This window comes from Ailuropoda melanoleuca, chromosome 15 (assembly GCF_002007445.2).
Source record: "Ailuropoda melanoleuca isolate Jingjing chromosome 15, ASM200744v2, whole genome shotgun sequence".
Taxonomy (NCBI): domain Eukaryota; kingdom Metazoa; phylum Chordata; class Mammalia; order Carnivora; family Ursidae; genus Ailuropoda; species Ailuropoda melanoleuca.
In genome coordinates, this window is record NC_048232.1 from 13,426,539 (window position 1) to 13,445,148 (window position 18,610).

The window sequence follows — 18,610 nt, forward strand, 5'->3', positions numbered from 1 at the left end:
GGTGCCTGTACTCCTAATTTTCTGAGACTCTCAGGTGCTTTTCAACTCCTTTCTTAGAGAAAGAAGTTCTGTCTCTGTCTATGGGAGACTAGTCTATGGGAGCTAGAGGTTTTATCAAAGAAGACCCAAAGTCTTAATTAATGATTGATAACACCTAGATTGGTCACCACAGAATTACAGTGGTACAATCTCTCATCCAAGATTCAAAAATCCAAAGTGCTGTGAAAATAAAAGTTTCTTTTTTTGTAACTCATTTGACAAGCAAAACCTGATCCAGCTGCTTCCACTGACCAAACCTGACCTGGATTTATGAGAGGGTGTTAGGGGGTGCTGCCCCCAAGCCCCTGGGTGATTATGAAATATTTAGAATGTACCATACTGTCTTTCCAAAATCTGGAACATTATGAATTCCAAGAATACCTAGCTCCAAGTGTTTGGGTAATGGATTGTGGACCTGTATGATATATTTTTATGTGTTCTTTTTTCTTTCTTCTTTTGTTCTAAATGCAGGTTAAGTCATGTCTCGCCCAGTGTAAGCAACTAATCCATAGTATTTTAAAAAGCAGCTACACATTCCCAGAAAATGCACAATTTGCCAGACCGTGTATGAAGGTCCACAATCCATTACCAAAACACTTGGAGCTAGGTATTCTTGGAATTCATGTTTCATTTCTTCTGGATGAGTCTGGAAGGTAAAAAACTCGGCTAACTGTTCAGAAAAGACACTTATTAAGAGCTGCTCAAACCCATAGGTGGAGCTTCTGGGATCACAAAATGCTCTGCTTGATTTTAAGGATTTGATAATCAAATATTTTCTTGTCCTATATGACAAGCTAATTTGTTCTAAACGTAACACTCTTTAGTGGAATGTGGATGACAAATATCCATACTCAAGACCTACAACTTTTAAATGTTGTATCCAGTCTCCCATGTGTATTTAGGCACCAAATTAAAGGATCGTCTGCTTTGACTTCTTGAAATCTAAAATAGACCAGGAATAATGTTTGCCCCAGACTGCTACTGTTTAAATGAAAGTGTTTAGCCCGGAGTTCTGCCATGTTTGTCATAATGTCTGACTTGTAAATTTTGTGTGTTTATAGATTTTATATAGATACAACAAAAATTGCATATGCACACGTGCACACACACACAAGAGAGGAAGCAATTTAAAATGAAAATAAAATAGGGGCGCCTGGGTGGCACAGCAGTTAAGCGTCTGCCTTCGGCTCAGGGTGTGATCCCGGCGTTGTGGGATCGAGCCCCACGTCAGGCTCCTGTGCTATGAGCCTGCTTCTTCCTCTCCTTCTCCCCCTGCTTGTGTTTCCTCTCTCACAGGCTGTCTCTATCTCTGTCGAATAAATAATAAAATCTTTTAAAAAATAAATAAAATAAAATAAAATAAAATGAAATAAAATGAAAATAAAATAGAAAAACAGTAGCTACTTCCTGTCAAACCAAAAAAAGAAAGACATAATTGCCTACATTTACAAAAGAAGCAAATAGTAAGGAGGAAGAAAAGTTATTTAGGGTAAAATAACCAGGAATTATAACTAAGACTCATGGGAATAAAAAATTTATGCTGTGTGGCAGAGATGGCTTGTAAAACAGCTACAAACTGTTTCTCCATTCTTCCTTGGAAATAAATAAATAAATAAATAATCAATCCTGATTTTATTTGGGCAACAATGAACTCAACAAAAAGACGTTATTTCCCAAACTCCCTTGTAGCTAGGTTTGGCATGTGATTAAGTTCTGATTGATAATCTGTAAGCAGAGTGTGGGGGAGGGGTAACAGGAAGGGAAAGGGGACAGGCTGCTCTAAAGAGGTAGGCTCAGCTTTCCATGCCTTGTCCCTTCTTGAATAAGGAGTTCCAGAGTCAACTTGGACCATGAGTTAAGAATGGAGCTCGTCCCTGATGTAAAGCAAAAAGATTAGAACTCAATTCCTAATAACTTTGTGGACCTGCTGTATTTACTTCGGACTGGCTACTTCTGGACTTCTTTTACATGACAGAAGCAACTCCTGTGTGTTTATGGTTGTTTGTTTTTGTTGTTGTTGTTGTTGTTGTTACATTCAGCTCTATCAAAAACCTAACCGAGACTGGAGGTTGAAGAAAATAAATCAACTGAAGGATCCACGACTGAGGCCCTTGCCACTCCAAGTGTGGTGCCTGCAAGAACAGCAATGGCATCACTCAGGGGCTTGTTAGAAAAGCAGTCTCAGGCCCCACCCAGGCCTCCTGAATCAAAATCCAAACTTTAACAAGATCCCTGGGTGACTTGTGTGCATGGTTTGAAAAGTTTCAGTGGCACTAACAGAGTGAATGCTCTAGAAAAAGCCAGACCAAACATCATGGATTTGAATGAACTGCTGGGCAGTGTTCTTATGACCTAGATTTCTATCCTGTTAAAAAAAAAAAAAAAAAAAAAAAAAAAAAAAAACAAAAAAACAACCCACAACACAGAAAATATGACCTGATTTTGAGATCAGACGTTAGACATACTATTTTCAAATGTTAAGTTTCTCAATAGGAAAACAAATACAAAGGTTACAAAAAGTAAAAAAAAAAAAACAAAAAAAAAAACCAACAACAACTAAATATGGACTTTTAAAGATACAATTCATAATGAACTAGAGTGCTTTACACATAATGATCAAGCTGCAAAAATCCAGAAACAAGAACCCCTTTTGGTTATTTATCACACCAAAGCTTGTTTATTCTCATTTTTAAGTTACTAACCCCAATTCTCTGACAAGTTCAGTAACATCTCAACTGCCCAACTGAAAAGTCATTTACCTGCACAGCATTTAAACGTGAAAATTATAGTTTCAGTATAAACGTTCAGTCTGGAAAATTTCTCCTGCACTCCCCAAAAAGACTCCCAGCCAATAAATATAATTCTCTACACAAACAAGATGTTTTGAATCAATCAATTTTCAGTTAATTTTCACATAATTTTTTTACAGCAGTATTTTAGATAAATTGTATATACAAAAAAATGACGCGATCTTAATTATACTACTGGATGAGTTTCACAATCCTATCCAACCATGTAACCACCGCACCAGTCAAGATATACGACATTCCCATCCCTCCCAGAAAGTTCCCTTGAGCTGCTCTGCAGGCTTTCCCCACCTCTGCCTTCCCCCCAGAGGCAGTCACTTGTCCAGAGGGGTTCTTACTCTGATGTGGCCAGAAAATGGAGCCAAGAATGATTTTACAATTTAAAGCTCATAAAATAGCATTAAGAACCATAGAGCTCTATGTTGCCTGCAGATGCTCTTACCATGCTTTAATTCTCTATGAAAAGCTTGTCTAATGTGTGGTAGCAAGGAATACAGAACACCTTGAGCTTGGTTCAGTCAACAGTGTGAGCATTAATACAATTTGCCAAAACACTGACTCTACCTAAGTGGACTCTTGATCTGTTTTCTTTAAGTAGGTATAAATAGGTTTTAAATAGGTATTCCCTCTTTTGGGAAACTGTAATTTCAAGTAGTGCCTTCCTGCCCTCCTATATCCAACACCAAAAAAAAGAGCCAGAACGTAGAGTGATTTGCAGTTAAAAGTACAGAGTTTACTTTTTAAGACGTTTGATTATGCCATGTTATTGTTTTGGATTGAAGATGGGAGTTAGGTAGGCTAAACATTGTTTTCTTTTATCCTAAACCAATATATTTAATTAAAAATTAGTACACAGAGAGGGGCCTCTGAGCACTTCCTTCTTTGAATTGACTTACTCCATCAATTTTTCAGTAGTTCATATTTCTCAATTTTAAGGAAATGGGCAAAGACAATATATATAATCCTTACAGAAATTATGAAAAAGGCACTGTTAGGTTTGGGTACACTGCAAATGTAAGACACCACTAATATTAGCAGTTTTCATTGTAAATCCAAGTAACCAATTCTTGGTTGGTTGTGTTACCAAAGCAAAGTATGAGACCACATACAGCGCAACTCCTGGTTACTTTTAACCAGCAAGTCCATATCCTGGAGAGTCACTGTGTCTCTCATTAATGGCGCACCAGCATTGGAGGGTCAGAGCTCTGTTTTGGGGTGGGCTGCTGCATACTTGGGTGCTAGCTCAGTGATCAGATTCACATAGTCGGTTTTTTCTGCACAGGCTCTGCACTCCTCTCCCCAGCTGTGCAATATCTGTTTCAGCTCTGCTACTCTCATCTTTGACAGGTCCACTGATGCCAGGTCCAATTTCTTTTCTAAACAGCAAAAAGGAAAAGCACGGTTTTTTTAAAAAAACAAAACAACAGTGAAACACTTAGGCCAGTGGTTTTACTTATCTTGGTGTCAACTATCCTATGTTCCAAAGTGGGGAACAGTTCCATTTTCTATGGAAGCCAAGACATACCTAAGGAAAATGTGTTATGTACAAAGCTATTGGGACCATTAGTGTTCTATTAAACTTGCTCTCCATGGAATTATACTTGCTTCAAAACAGGGACCTGGGAGCTTTGCAGGATTTTGTGACCACTCCGTGGCTTCTCAAAACCATAATTACTAAAATGACTGCACTGCATCCTAATTGCTGCTCCTAAGATACAAAGAAGAGAACTGATAAATGGCAGTGCCTTGGGATGGCCTCGAATGTGGCCAACTGAAAGCCCTAGGTTGTAATTAACCTGAAAGTGATGGTTCGGTTTCTATACGAACCCATGTCTGCATTAAAACAGATGGACTGGGCACCTGGGTGGCTCAGTCGGTTAAGCGTCTGCCTTCAGCTCAGGTCATGATCCCCGGGTCCTGGGATCGAGTCCCACGTCAGGCCCTGCTCCACAGGGAGTCTGCCTTCTCCCTCTGCCTCTCCCCCCACTTGTTCTGTCAATCTCTCTCGCTCTCGTGCTCTCTCTCTCAATAAATAAATAAAATCTTTAAAAATAAAATGAAACAGATGGACATATGTATTAGAAAGCACTATTGAGTTTTTAAACACAAATGTAAAGAAACCAAAACACATGAATAAAGTTAAGAGCATTCTCATTGGTCCTTAATTGTTTGGGATCTCTGCTTGAACTCACCTGATCCTCTGTCCCTACTGGAATTACAAAATCATGACAGCATTCATTTATAGTCCTTTGGGATACACCCACTTCTCTAAAACTATCGCTTTGGTGCCAGCCAATCTGGCTCCTAACCTTCTTGCCAGTAACACTCGTCATTAACATCAACTCCTCTAGAAAGACTACTGTTTCCATTTACTCTCTGCACACAATGTCAAGAGCTCAGCTACTTCTCTATTCACAAACCCAAAAAATAGGAAAAGCAAACAAACAAAGCTCATCTATAACATACTCATGATTATAATTTCCCTGTCAGAAAGGGGAAATTCTTTTCCTTCCCCCTCCCCCATGACTGGGTGTGTCCTTGAACATGGCTACTACATTGGTTTGCTTATTAAACAATTAGTGGCAGCCCAGGACTTTTACAGCTTGACTTCTCTTGAGGAGCCCTTTTCTTTATTCCCCTGCATAATAGAACGCAGCATTTAAAAGCCTTTTAGCAACCTAACGTAGTTGTCAAGTAACTTATCAAAAATTTCCAGTAAATGTGCTCAAATTTAGAAGTTGGATTTTATACTCAGGAATAAATTTAACCAAGGAGGTAAAAGATCTATACACTGAAAACTACTGGACTTTGATAAATAAATTAAAGAGAACACAAATGGAAAAACATCCTGTTTTCATGGATTGGAAGATCAATATTGCTAAAATGCCCATCCTACCCAAAGCCATCTACAGATTTAATGCAATCCCCATCAAAATTCCAATGGCATTTTCCATAAAAAATAGAAAAAAATAACCCCAATTGGTCTGGACCACTAAAGACCCTGAATAGCCAAAGCAATCCTCAGAAAGAACAAAGCTGGAAACATCGCACTTCCTGATTCCAAACTATACTATAAAACTATAATAAAACAATGTGGTACTGGCATAAAAACAGACACATACAACAATGGAGTAGTCAAAAACCCAGAAATTCACCCTTGCATATAAGGTCAACTGATACTTGACAAAGGAGCTAAGAATATTCAATGGGGAAAGAACAGTCTCTTCAATAAATGGTGTTTGGATAACTGAATAACCACATGCAGAAAAAATGAAACTGGACCCCTATCTTATGTCACTTAGGAAAATTAACTTGAATTGGATTAAAAAATTAAACATAAAACCTGAAGCCATAAAAATCCAAGAAGAAAACATGGGGAAAAGCTCCTTGACACTGGTCCTGGCAACAATTTTTTGGCTATGACACCAAAGCACAACAACAAAAGTAAAAATCAGTAAGTGGGACTATATCAAACTAAAAAGTTTCTGAACAGCAAAGAAGCCATCAACAAAATAAATGGCAAGTTATGGGATGTGAGAAAATATTTGAAAATCATATATCTGATAAGGGGTTAATACTCAAAAAAAATAAAGAACTCACACAACCCAATAGCAAAAAAATCCCAAACAATCTGACTAAAAAAATAGGCAGAGGAACTGAATAGATATTCTTCCAAAGAAGACATACAAATGTCCAACAGGTCCCTGATAAGGTACTCAACATCACTAATCCTAAGGGAAATGCAAAACAGCACTACAATGAGGCATTACCTCACATTTGTTACGATGGCTTTCCTCAAAAACCTAAGAGATAGCAAGTGTTGGAAACAATTTGGAAAAAAAATCACTGTTGCTGGCAGTATAAGTTAGTACAGCCACTATGGAAAACAGTATGGAAGTTCCTTTAAAAATTAAAAGTAAATATTAGGAGGGCACATACTGCATGGAGCACTGGGTGTTAAACGCAAACAATGAATCATGGAACATTATATCAAAAACTAAGGATGTACTGTATGGTGACTAACAAAACATAATAAAAAATTTAAAAAAAATTTAAAATAGAACTACCAAATGATCTAGTAATCCCACTTCTGGGTATACATCAAAAGGAAATGAAAATAGGGTATCAAAGAGATATCTATACTTCCATGTTCATTGCAGCATTATTCACAATAGGCAAGATATGAAAACAACCTAAGTATCTATCAACAGATGGATGGCTAAAGGAGATGTGATATATGTGTATGTGTGTGTGTGAGAGAAATACACATGTATACACACACAATGGAATGTTATTGAGCCATGAGAAAGGAAATCTTGCCATTTGCAGCAAGAATGGACTAAGTGAAGTAAGTCAGACAAAGAAAGATATATACTGTATGATATCACTTATACATGGAATGTAAAAAAGCCAAACTAATAGAAGCAGAGTGTAGAATGGTGGTTACCAGGGGCTGCAGGGTGGAGAAATTAAGATGTTGGCAAAAGGGTTACAAACTCCCAGTTAGAAGACAAGTTCTGGGGATCTAACGTACGCCATGGTATTTATCGTTAGTACTGTATTATATACTTGAAAGTTGCTAGGAGAGTGGATCTTAAATGTTCTCATCACAGAAAAGATATGGTAATTATAAGACATGATGGAGGTGTTAGCCGACACGATGGTGGTAATATTGCAGTATGTAAGTGTATCAAGTCAACATGTCCTACACCTTAAATTTGCACAATATTTTATGTCAATTATATCTTAATAAATCTGGAAGAAATAAACAAAAGTTAAATTTTAAAGCCTCTTGTTTGTCAGCTACACCCTGTGCTCCAAAGAACCCTTCAATTTTTATAGTGATCCCCATCATATAAAAAAATAGATCTAGCAAGAACATACTTTCAAGTCAAAAACCAAATGACACCTTCCTAACTGAAAACATAATCCAACTCTACACTTACCTTGTTTGTTAATTTCGTAGCTGACTTAACAAAATACCTTTTATAGATGCTTTTATAGCCCAAATTATTAATATCACCATTCAAGGGCCTGTTCAGTCTCAACTTTCCTGCCAAATAAGCTGGGAAGAAGAATTTAGAACTGCTGGTCTATTCAACACAAATGATCGAAGGAAAAAAAAATACTTTCTTGGAAGTGTCAGTAGTGTCTTTGAGTTTTTCTAGAGAACTTGGCATCTGGCATTAATTTTAAAAAGGAAAAACTCTGTAACCCTAAAACTATAAGGAAAACGATCCCAAAATTAAAACTAGTTCATGGCTCCTCAAGGGCCTCTAGTGGCCAGCATTGCCAAAACATTAGTAACTCTGCATTTCTTCTCAAAAACAACTGAATAACTTTTCTATTACTCAAGGAACCAAGTGGGATCCCTTGTATAGAGCAGATGCTATTCTAAATACATTTGTCAAATGAAAGAACCAGGACAGATTTGTCCCTTTTGTGAATATTGTTTATATGGACTCAACGATTCCCGCGTCTACTTCATTACTTGGAGGCCAATAAAAACAGATGCCTTCCCCATAATCACTACCTTGGAGATTAGGGCCTGCCCTCGGCATTGAGAAATAGGTTGTCTTTAGTATCTTCTGACCTTAAACCTATTTAAAGCCAGCTTTGTCACTATGGTCCATAGGCATATTACACAGCTATGTTGGAAAATAAGAATAAAATATTCAGCGTTGGGTGCTAATTACTTAGGTAGTTTATAATACTACAGTGGATCTGTAACATAAAACAATTACTTAAGCAACAGAAATTAGTCTTTCCTGATAAAATCTCAGGTGTTAAGGATAGGCTAAGGGAGGGATGCCCCGGGCTTTTTTTTTTTTTTTAAAGATTTTATTTATTTATTTGACAGAGAGAGAGACAGCCAGCGAGAGAGGGAACACAAGCAGGGGGAGTGGGAGAGGAAGAAGCAGGCTCATAGCAGAAGAGCCTGATGTGGGGCTCGATCCCATAACACCGGGATCACGCCCTGAGCCGAAGACAGACGCTTAACCGCTGTGCCACCCAGGCGCCCCGCCCCAGGCTTTTAACACACCTATTCAGTCTACCCAAAAGGCTGGCCCAGATACGAATCCTCAGTACTGTATAAGAATAGATCTAAAAGAACGATTTCTCAACATTTGCTGCAACATGACGGCACTGGAGGAGATAATGCTAAGTGAAATAAGTCAAGCAGAGAAAGACAATTATCATATGATTTCTCTCATCTATGGAACATAAGAACTAGGATGATCGGTAGGAGAAGAAAGGGATAAAGAAAGGGGGGTTAATCAGAAGGGGGAATGAAGCATGAGAGACTATGGACTCTGAGAAACAAACTGAGGGCTTCAGAGGGGAGGGGGGTGGGGGAATGGGATAGACTGGTGATGGGTAGTAAGGAGGGCACGTATTGCATGGTGCACTGGCTGTTATACGCAACTAATGAATCATTGAACTTTACATCAAAAACCAGGGATGTACTATATGGCGACTAACATAATATAATAAAAAAAAGTAAAAAAAAAAAAGAATAGATCTATATCTATGAAATTCATAAGGCCAAGGATAATGTTTTAAATAGGACACCTCCTTCCTTTCCTCACTGTTTATTTTAGGCACCCTCAATAAGCTTACTTCATCAAGCAAAACCTGACTTGATGTGAATAACCTATTTCCCAACATTTAAAATTGGAAGGATGGTAGACAAATCTAGGGGAAAAAGATATAGTCCATATTTAAAACTTCAAAGTCCCAACATCGTCTTTGAATAGATGCAACCTTTGTCTTAATAGGTTACCAAGAGCTAAATCACCATGAATAGCTGCTCCCTTTACATTTTGAATTTTTCCTTGACATACCTAGTTGACCTTGCCTTGGTGATTTAAGAGTTTAAACTTGGCTATCTGGCTTGGCAGTTTTACTGAACGCTGATTGTGCCAGTGTTCATTTCTCATCCCCCAAAGGAGCTCAGATGGCACTAGGCACCATTCACCCGCCCAGCAATCTACTGGCGAGTGGAGATTGCCTTCCCTTCTCACACTGACTGTTTAGAAACAGGGACATTGGTTTAGAGAATTGGCAATGCTCTGGACATACTGGAAAAATACATTTGACTCCATTATACCATATTTCAGCTCACAGATCTGGCTGTCCATCTTCTTGAGCTTCTCGCAAATCTTTGCTGCTGGCATATGCACGCTCATTGGGCGAGCCACCTCACTGAGGATCTTTGTGGCCGCATCCTTCGTTGCTCCTAGATAATAGCACTGAAGGAGTACAAAGAGAATTTAGTGTCCTGGGTGGTGAAAAAAAGTAGTTAATATAGTTTGGAGAAGTGAGAAAGAGGTTAACCTAGTTTTCATGGCGCAGCTATTAATTTTTAACCCCTGCTGACTAAGACACCAGAAAACAAATGATTCCATCCCCATGATCATGTTAATTAGAAGTACCCTACAATTCACACAATGCTCAAAGATTAATAAGAGAACACTTGCTAAGTGTTTTCTCTGTGCCAGGCACTGCTCTCGGGGCTTTAAATGCCTTAACTTATTGAATTCTCACAATAATCCTGTGAAGTAAGTACTATAATTATCCCCATTTTACATCCAAGTCAACTGAAGGTCACCAGCTGGTAAGCAGAAGAGACAGAATTTAAACATCTAGCATTTTGGCTCTAGAGTCCATGTCCTTCTCCATCATGATATGCTGCCTTTCCAGCTGTCTAACCGAAGCAATTTACATTTAAAAATATGAAACTTAATGGCACAAATAAATGTTGAGAATTTTACAATGTGTCAGTGGTGAACAGTCAACAATGCAAATTTAACTGACAAATTGAACATAAAAATTTTAGGCAAAATGAATTGGCCTGCAATTATCCGTAGTGAAGTAAAACACTAAGAAAAGTCACCTGTGTAAACCCAGGAAACACCATTATAAGAGAATATAAAAACTTCATTAGTTATGTATAAATGATGTGATAAAAATGTTTTGACAGGTTTAACTAATACTCTTGGTAACAAATAGAGAGTCTACCCACTCTTAACCCAGGACAGAAAATTCTCGTCAGGAATTTGTGTAACTTTACTTAAAACACGGAATTGCTTGTGTATTCAGAAAGCAAAATGAAACCAGATATATTCTAAATGAAAATACATAGGACTACATTTCACTGGAAGATCAATTTCTGCTTGCCATCTGCAATGAAGTTGCTTGAGGCAAGCATTTAAGCAGGAGAACGTTAAGACTAAGATGAGAAATGAAACTATTAACAGTTTCTTCAAGCATAAGAGAAAAATGAACAGGGAACATTTACCATACCAGGCGGTTTTCTTTTCCTTTGACATCCAAGCAAAAGCTGACCAATTCCTTTTCTATGGTGTCCAGGGAAAAGTTGACTCCTCTGGCTACCAAGGAGTTATAGAATCTGTTCAAGAATTCTTTACATACTAGAAGGATCAAAGAAATTATGTAGTTATGTACAATATAACCATGACCACAACTATGGGTATGCCCTGCTCATCAAATAAAAAAGTTAAATATGATTCAACACATTGTGACGATGGATTCAAATTATAAGTAAGAATGGTTTGGGGTCTGTAGCTATTAGCTTAATATTGGGCCTTAAATAATATGAACTTATCGAATTAATCTTTGGAACCAAGTTGAACCTGAAATGAGAATTTTCCCACAAAAGTTACCCCTAAAAGAGAATATAGCTTTATATAGGATATGATGCTTGGGACAGCTTTGTTTAAAGCACAGAGAGAAAAACCTGAATACGTATCTTAAATGAAACCCCTTGGTAGTCTGCCTATGTCTGTATGTCCTATTACCACAAACGTATGGGAAACTCCAATTTGAACAATCATATTCAATCCCAGCATCCAGAGCCAGCAAAGAGTTGGAGGGAGCTAAGAAGTGGTGCAGGCAATAACCATAGTTAACATTTGTTGGGTGCTTACAGGTGCTGGCGCCATTCTAATGAATGTTATTAACTCATTCAAGTCACAGAACAAAGCTATGTTGTAGACACTTTACCATCCTTACTTTACAGATGAGGTAACTGAGTCAAAGAGAGGCCAGTTAACTTGCCTAGCAAGTGCTAGAGAGGAAATTAGATCCCTGGTCATCCGACCCTGGCCCTACACACTTATCCATTAGGTATCTCTGCAGTAGGAGGATGCTGTTTTCCCATGTTGCTTTCCTGGATGCGGCAAGTGTCTGGGCAAGCAGAAAAGGAAATGGGAGGCCAGAAGCTTATGCTGGAAATCAGTGGCCCTAGTATTAGAGAGATAATTCTTGAAAAACATACTAAGGAAGAGTGGAGAGTGCTCTGGCCCTTGGTTCTGTCCCTACCCTTGACTCACGGTATTAACTAAAACCAGGTAATGTGTTTCGTCCACCAACCCCAATATTCAAGTGTCTTATCTATCTGTCAGGTAAATGAGGCAAGATCTACCGATCACCCTCATACACAAACTAGACACCTACTATAGTTTAAACTATGTTCATTTGATTAAATTAATTTATTTAGTAAACATTTATTGAGCACTTCCTATGTGTAAAACACCTTAGGAAGCACTACTAACAGATAAACTTCAGGAAGAAGGAGGCAAGATCCAGAAAGGAGAATCAGGTTGCAAGAAGTAATGTGAGAAGAGAAAATGGCAAGTGGGAGAAAAATCTAAATCAAGATTAACTGTGTAAGCAATAATAATAAACATGTAGGGGTATAAGCATAAGGTAAAACCCAAATACAGGACAGTCCTAACACATAAGATAGGAAATAAGGGAGAATTCACTTAAAACTTCCTAAGATCTTTTATCCTCCAGAAGAGGGTAGAGAAACATTACTGTTAAGTCATAATAATTTTTAGGCAATTAATCACAGTAACAACATAAAGGTAATAACTAAAAAATATAAACAGATTACTTTCAGATCTGTATAGGTGCAGGGCATGGGGAGGGATTGTTCAAACATTATCAGTCCACTAGAAGACAGAAAAAGAAGAAGAAGAAAAAAAGAAAAAAGAGCATGATACATTTTTCTTAAAAATCACAAAATTAAGTGGGGGAAAAAACCCTAAATATATCATTAATTACAATAAGCATGAATGTATTAAACTTGCAATTATAGAACAGGATTTTTCAGAGCAGAACTATCAAAAATTCAATTATATGCTGTTTATAAGGGTCACATAAAAAGTATGAGACTACAGCAAAATGTTGAAAAAACAAAACAACAACAAAATTGAGATTCTAAAAATGAAAATCTATGCCTGGAAAATGCTAACCAAAATCTGTTTTAGTTCTATAAAGCATTTTTGAGAATAACAACAGTCGCTACTAATCATAAAATGAACCATTTACCAGAAATACCAAAATAAATGTTCCAGACTAATGTGCAACCAATAACATAGCTTGATAATATAGAAAATCGTGATAGAATTATAAGACAAAATCGACAAATTCACAATAACAATAGATGGTTGAACACCCTCACAGCAATTATTTGATCAAATATACCAAAAGTTAATAAGGACATTAAATATTTGAGCACTATTCGCAAGTTTGACCTTATAAGATATGGAACCCTTCTCCCCCAAATTAGAGAATCCACATTCTTTTCAAGAAAATAGAGGGGCACCAGGGTGGCGCAGTCGTTAAGCGTCTGCCTTCGGCTCAGGGCGTGATCCCGGCGTTGTGGGATCGAGCCCCACATCAGGCCTCCTCTGCTGGGAGCCTGCTTCTTCCTCTCCCACTCCCCCTGCTTGTGTTCCCTCTCTCCCTGGCTGTCTCTCTCTCTGTCAAATAAATAAATAAAATCTTTAAAAAAAAAAAAGAAAGAAAGAAAATATGGAATATTTACGTTAATTTGCCAGGTGGTAGGCCAAAAAGCAGTTCTCAACAAGCACCAAAAAACCTGTACTAAGCAGGCCACATTCCCTGAATATAATTAGAAATCAGTAACAAAAATAATATGATCCAACTCAGTGTGTGCCCTCCTTATGCCTAGAGAATTTTAAAATACACACTTCTAACTAATCCACAGGTCAAAGAAAAAGTAGTAACAGAAATGTGCAATTTTTATACTTAATTTCAGTAAAAATGCTACATATAAAACGTAAGGACTAGAGTTAAGCAGTACTTACAAAGAAATTCATAATGTTAAGTGTGTATCTTTCAAAAGAAAAAATAGGAAAATTAATGAGTAAGCATTCAACTTAAGTTTTTAAAAGTATAACTATATAAACCAAAAGAATATAGAAACTATTGATAATAAAACCACATAAATTAAGTAGAAAAAATCAAGGTAAATGAAACTAATGGCCAGTAAAGATAGATAAGTTCTTAGCAAGGAAAAAAGTGATAAAGAATTTTTTAAGTGGTAAATCAAATAATATTCAGACAACCAAATAACAAGGAAGAACTCTTGGTAATTAAAAATATGATTGCTAAATTAAAGAAAAAAGTCAACCAGATTTATTTAGGGGATCAAGTGGGGGGAAGAAAGCACCAGGAAGTAGACCAAAAAACAAAGAGGTGGAAAATGATTTATAAAATTTAAGAAATTCAGGAAGACAAATACCTAAATAATATGAGCTTCAGAAAGTTAGAAGAGGGGGCGCCTGGGTGGCACAGCAGTTAAGCGTCTGCCTTCGGCTCAGGGCGTGATCCCGGCGTTATGGGATCGAGCCCCACATCAGGCTCCTCTGCTATGAGCCTGCTTCTTCCTCTCCCACTCCCCCTGCTTGTGTTCCCTCTCTCGCTGACTGTCTCTATCTCTGTCGAATAAATAAATAAAATCTTTAAAAAAAAAAAAAAGAAAGTTAGAAGAGGGAATTGTCAAAGAACCAATATAGGGAATATTCTCATTAATGGAAGACATGAATATCTGGACTGACAGACCCACAAAATTGAGAAAGATCTATACCAAAACACAAAAATCAAGAAAACGTCAGAACACTGGTAAAAAAAGAAAAGATTCTATAATTCTGCTGAAATCTAAAATAGTTCTATAAACAACTATGAAATAGAGTGTCATTAGATTTCCTAACATTGGAAACAATAAGAAAATGGCTTAATGTCATCAAAATTCTACAGAAAATATGTTTTCCACCTAGAATTCTATAAACAGTCAAACTATTAATTAAAATGTCAAAGTAAATAAAGTCATTCTCAACATTCAAGAGCTCAAAATTATATTATCATGCACTGTTTTTCAGGACAGTAGGCTTCAACCAAAACGGAAGAGTGAAACAATTAAAGGAATGCCTTGGGTTCCAGGAAGCAAAGGCTCAAACACAACAAAGAGACCAAAGAAATTCCCAGGAGGGGAGGGAGTCCTAGCACAACAGTGGTGTAGCAGGCTGGAGAGATGCCTGTCTGGATTAGAACAAGACATAGAGAGTCCCAAGAATTATGCTGCCAAGCAGAAAATCAAACTAATAGACTACCTGATGTGGTTAACATGTTCAGAGATGATTTTCAGTTCTGTCAAAAAAAAAAAAAAATCTCATATATATATATAAGATAAATTAATGATTGGAACAAAAATTAACCAAAGAAAAATTGAGGCAAGTTTTAATTCAAGGGAGAAAGATGTGCATGGAAGATGAAATCCTGGTGCACTAGATAACTCACCTTTGAATAATATTTACATGGGCACAACAATATAAACCCTGAGATTTATTTTTACCCCAAATGGTGATATAAATATATGTAAAATGGGGGAATGGGTGTGCAGGAGACAGATCTGGGTGGGTGTAATAGATCTAAAACTTCATTTTCCAAAGATAATAAAAGTAAAAAACTGAAAAAGAGCATTTTAAGCAGTTTATTTAGATTAATAAAGATATGTGTCAGATGAAGTTGCTAAACTATTTGGAAGTAGCTGCAGAGGAAAGCATTATCTAGAGAAGAATGGATAGAGGCTTAACATTTTTCAATATAGGCCCAGGGAAAAAATTTATGTTTTAAATTTATGCATATACGTAACCATTTGATAAAAAGTATAAACTATAAAGCATTGGTAATAAAAAAGAAGACATACCTAGAGAGAGAATAGAGACTTCAAAATCATAAGAAAACACCTTAAGAAAAGCTTTATTTCAATAAATTCAGAAACAGCATAGACAACATCCTAGAAAAGTATAACAAAAATAAACTTAAGTAGAAATAAGAACCTGAACCAACCTAAAAACCATTTTAAAAAATTGAAGCAGTAATTTAAAATCTACCAGGGGAAAAAAAGAACCCAGCTATTAGAACTATTTTATATAAACTGTCACAGAGACAAGAATAGCAAAGGAAAAGAAAGGAAAGAAAAGCTCCCAAACTTTAATGAGATTGGCTAAGCCTTGACATCAAAACCAGGCAAGGACAATATGAGACAAAAACTATTGATCAATTTCACATTTTGAAAATAAAATGCACATTAAAAAATCATAATCAAGGGAGAATCACATCAGTGACCAATATGGTCTAAAATTAGAAAAGCTATTAATGCAACTTATTATATGATCATCTCAATAAATGTATATGTATTTAATAAAATTGAATTTTTCTTCATTATTAAAACAAGCTTCCATATACACACACTTAGCAAACTTGGACTAGAAAAGAGAACTGCATTGACTTAATAAAGGGTATCTATGAAAGCTCTACAGCAAATGTCCTACATTAGCAATAAAATGATCCTTTGTCACCACTTGTATTCAATACAGAACTGGATGTGTTAGCTAGTCGAACAGATGTTTATTAGAAAGGAAAAAGTAGGGTACTTTTTGTGGCTCAGTCAGTTAAGCATCCAACTCTTGATTTTGGGCTCAGGTCATGATCTCAGGGTTGTGAGATCAACCCCCACATCTGGCTATGTGCTCAGCATGGAGTCTGCTTAAAATTCTCTCCCTCNAGCTACCTGCACACCACAAATGGCCTGGACTGGAAATATGCTGCCACCCCCCCCCCCCCAAAAAAAAAAAAAAAAAAGAAAGAAAGAAAAAAGAACAAGAAGAAAGAGGGTTGCCTGGGTGGCTCAGTGGGGCGCCTGGGTGGCTCAGTCGTTCAGCGTCTGCCTTCGGCTCAGGGCATGATCCCAGAGTCCTGGGATCGAGCCCCACATGGGCTCCCTGCTCCACTGGGAGCCTGGTTCTCCCTCTCCCACTCCCCCTGCTTGTGTTCCCTCTCTCTCTGGCTGTCTCTCTCTCTGTCAAATAAATAAATAAAATCTTTAAAAAAAAAAAAAAAGAACAAGAAGGAAGGAAAAAGCAAAATTTTTATCATTTGCAGATTATATGATTGTCTAGGTAGAAAAACATTCTTTTTTTTTTTTTAAGATTTTATTTATTTATTTGACAGAGAGAGAGAGACAGCCAGTGAGAGAGGGAACACAAGCAGGGGGAGCGGGAGAGGGAGAAGCAGGCTCCCAGTGGAGGATCCTGATGGAGGATCCCAGAACACCGGGATCACGCCCTGAGCCGAAGGCAGATGCTTAATGACTGAGCCACCCAGGCGCCCCTAGAAAAACATTCTTAATAAGGAGAGCATTATGCAAAATTGCTGAATACCAGATTAATACAAAGAAACAATGAGGAAACTGCAAATTTAAAATAAATCATTTACAATCGTGATAAAAATTCTTGTGTAACTAGGAATAAATCTGATGAAATATATCAAGACTTTGGAAGAAAAAATTACAAAACTTGATCAAAGGACCTTAAAGTAGACCTCAAAAATGGAAAGATAAACTATGTTCACGGATGAAAAGGTTCAATATTATGGATGATAATATTTTTAAATAAATCTATACATTTGGTGTTATTCCACGGGCACCTAGGTGGCTCAGTTGGTTAAGCTCTGCCATGATCCCAGGTCATGATCTCGGGCTCCCTGCTCAGCCGGGAGTCTGCTTCTCCCCCTGCCTCTCCCCCTGACTTGTGCTCACTCTCTCTCTCAAATAAATAATGTTATTCCAATCAAAATCCCAATAGGACTTTTATAGATTTTACAACCTGGTCCAAAAATACATACGAAGAAACAAGAGCAAATGAAAGCGAAGAAATGTTTGAAGAAGAAGAAGAAAAAGGAGTTTGAGGAATAGACATTATCAGATATCAAGATTTAATTCTAGAGCTACAGTATTGAAAACACTGTGGGAATGGCACAGAAACAGACGAGGAGAACTAGTCTAGAAACAAATGCACAAATAGAGTCTAAAGATAAGTGCACGAATCTAGAGGAGGTTGGTAAAGGATGGAAGTGATGCTAAAAATCAATGGAGGATAAAAATTTACTAGTCAATAAATGGTACTAAGAGAACTTATCACAGAAAAAGATAAACTCAGATCTCTATCTAAAACTACATGCAAACATAAATCCCAGGTGAATAAAGATTTATATGGGAAGAGCAGCACTACAAAACTTTTAGAAGAAAACCCAGGAAAGCATCTTCATGACATCAGGACAGAGAAGAAAGTTTTCTTAAAGAAGATACCAAAACACAGATCATAAGTTTGATGACAGCAAAATTAAACACTTTTGTAATGCCAAATAAATCATAAACAAAAGATAAGACAAGCCACAGACTGGAGGAAGATATTTACAACTTATGTAACTGACTAAAGATTAATATCCAGAATACATGAGAAATTTCTCTGGTCATACCCTTGGGTCCAATCATTACCAATGACTATAATCTCTCTGTAATTTCAGTTGAAACATCCCATTGTCTGATCATTACCTCCAGCTCACGTACTTTATTTTTTTTTTTTTTT

The 18,610-nt window shown here is 37.1% G+C and overlaps 1 protein-coding gene across 1 annotated transcript in view; it reads right to left on the reverse strand.

The window, feature by feature from the left end:
- Positions 1 to 2,605: 2,605 nt before the first annotated feature.
- CDNF (cerebral dopamine neurotrophic factor) overlaps positions 2,606 to 18,610 on the reverse strand; it is a 22,815-nt gene continuing 6,810 nt past the window's right edge. The window contains exons 2-4 of the mRNA XM_002929878.4: positions 11,154 to 11,281; positions 9,958 to 10,099; positions 2,606 to 4,222 (exon numbers count right to left, since the gene is read on the reverse strand). Of these exons, the coding sequence (XP_002929924.1) occupies positions 4,044 to 4,222; positions 9,958 to 10,099; positions 11,154 to 11,281 (449 nt within the window). The 3' untranslated portion in view covers positions 2,606 to 4,043. The remainder of the gene's footprint in view (positions 4,223 to 9,957; positions 10,100 to 11,153; positions 11,282 to 18,610) is intronic.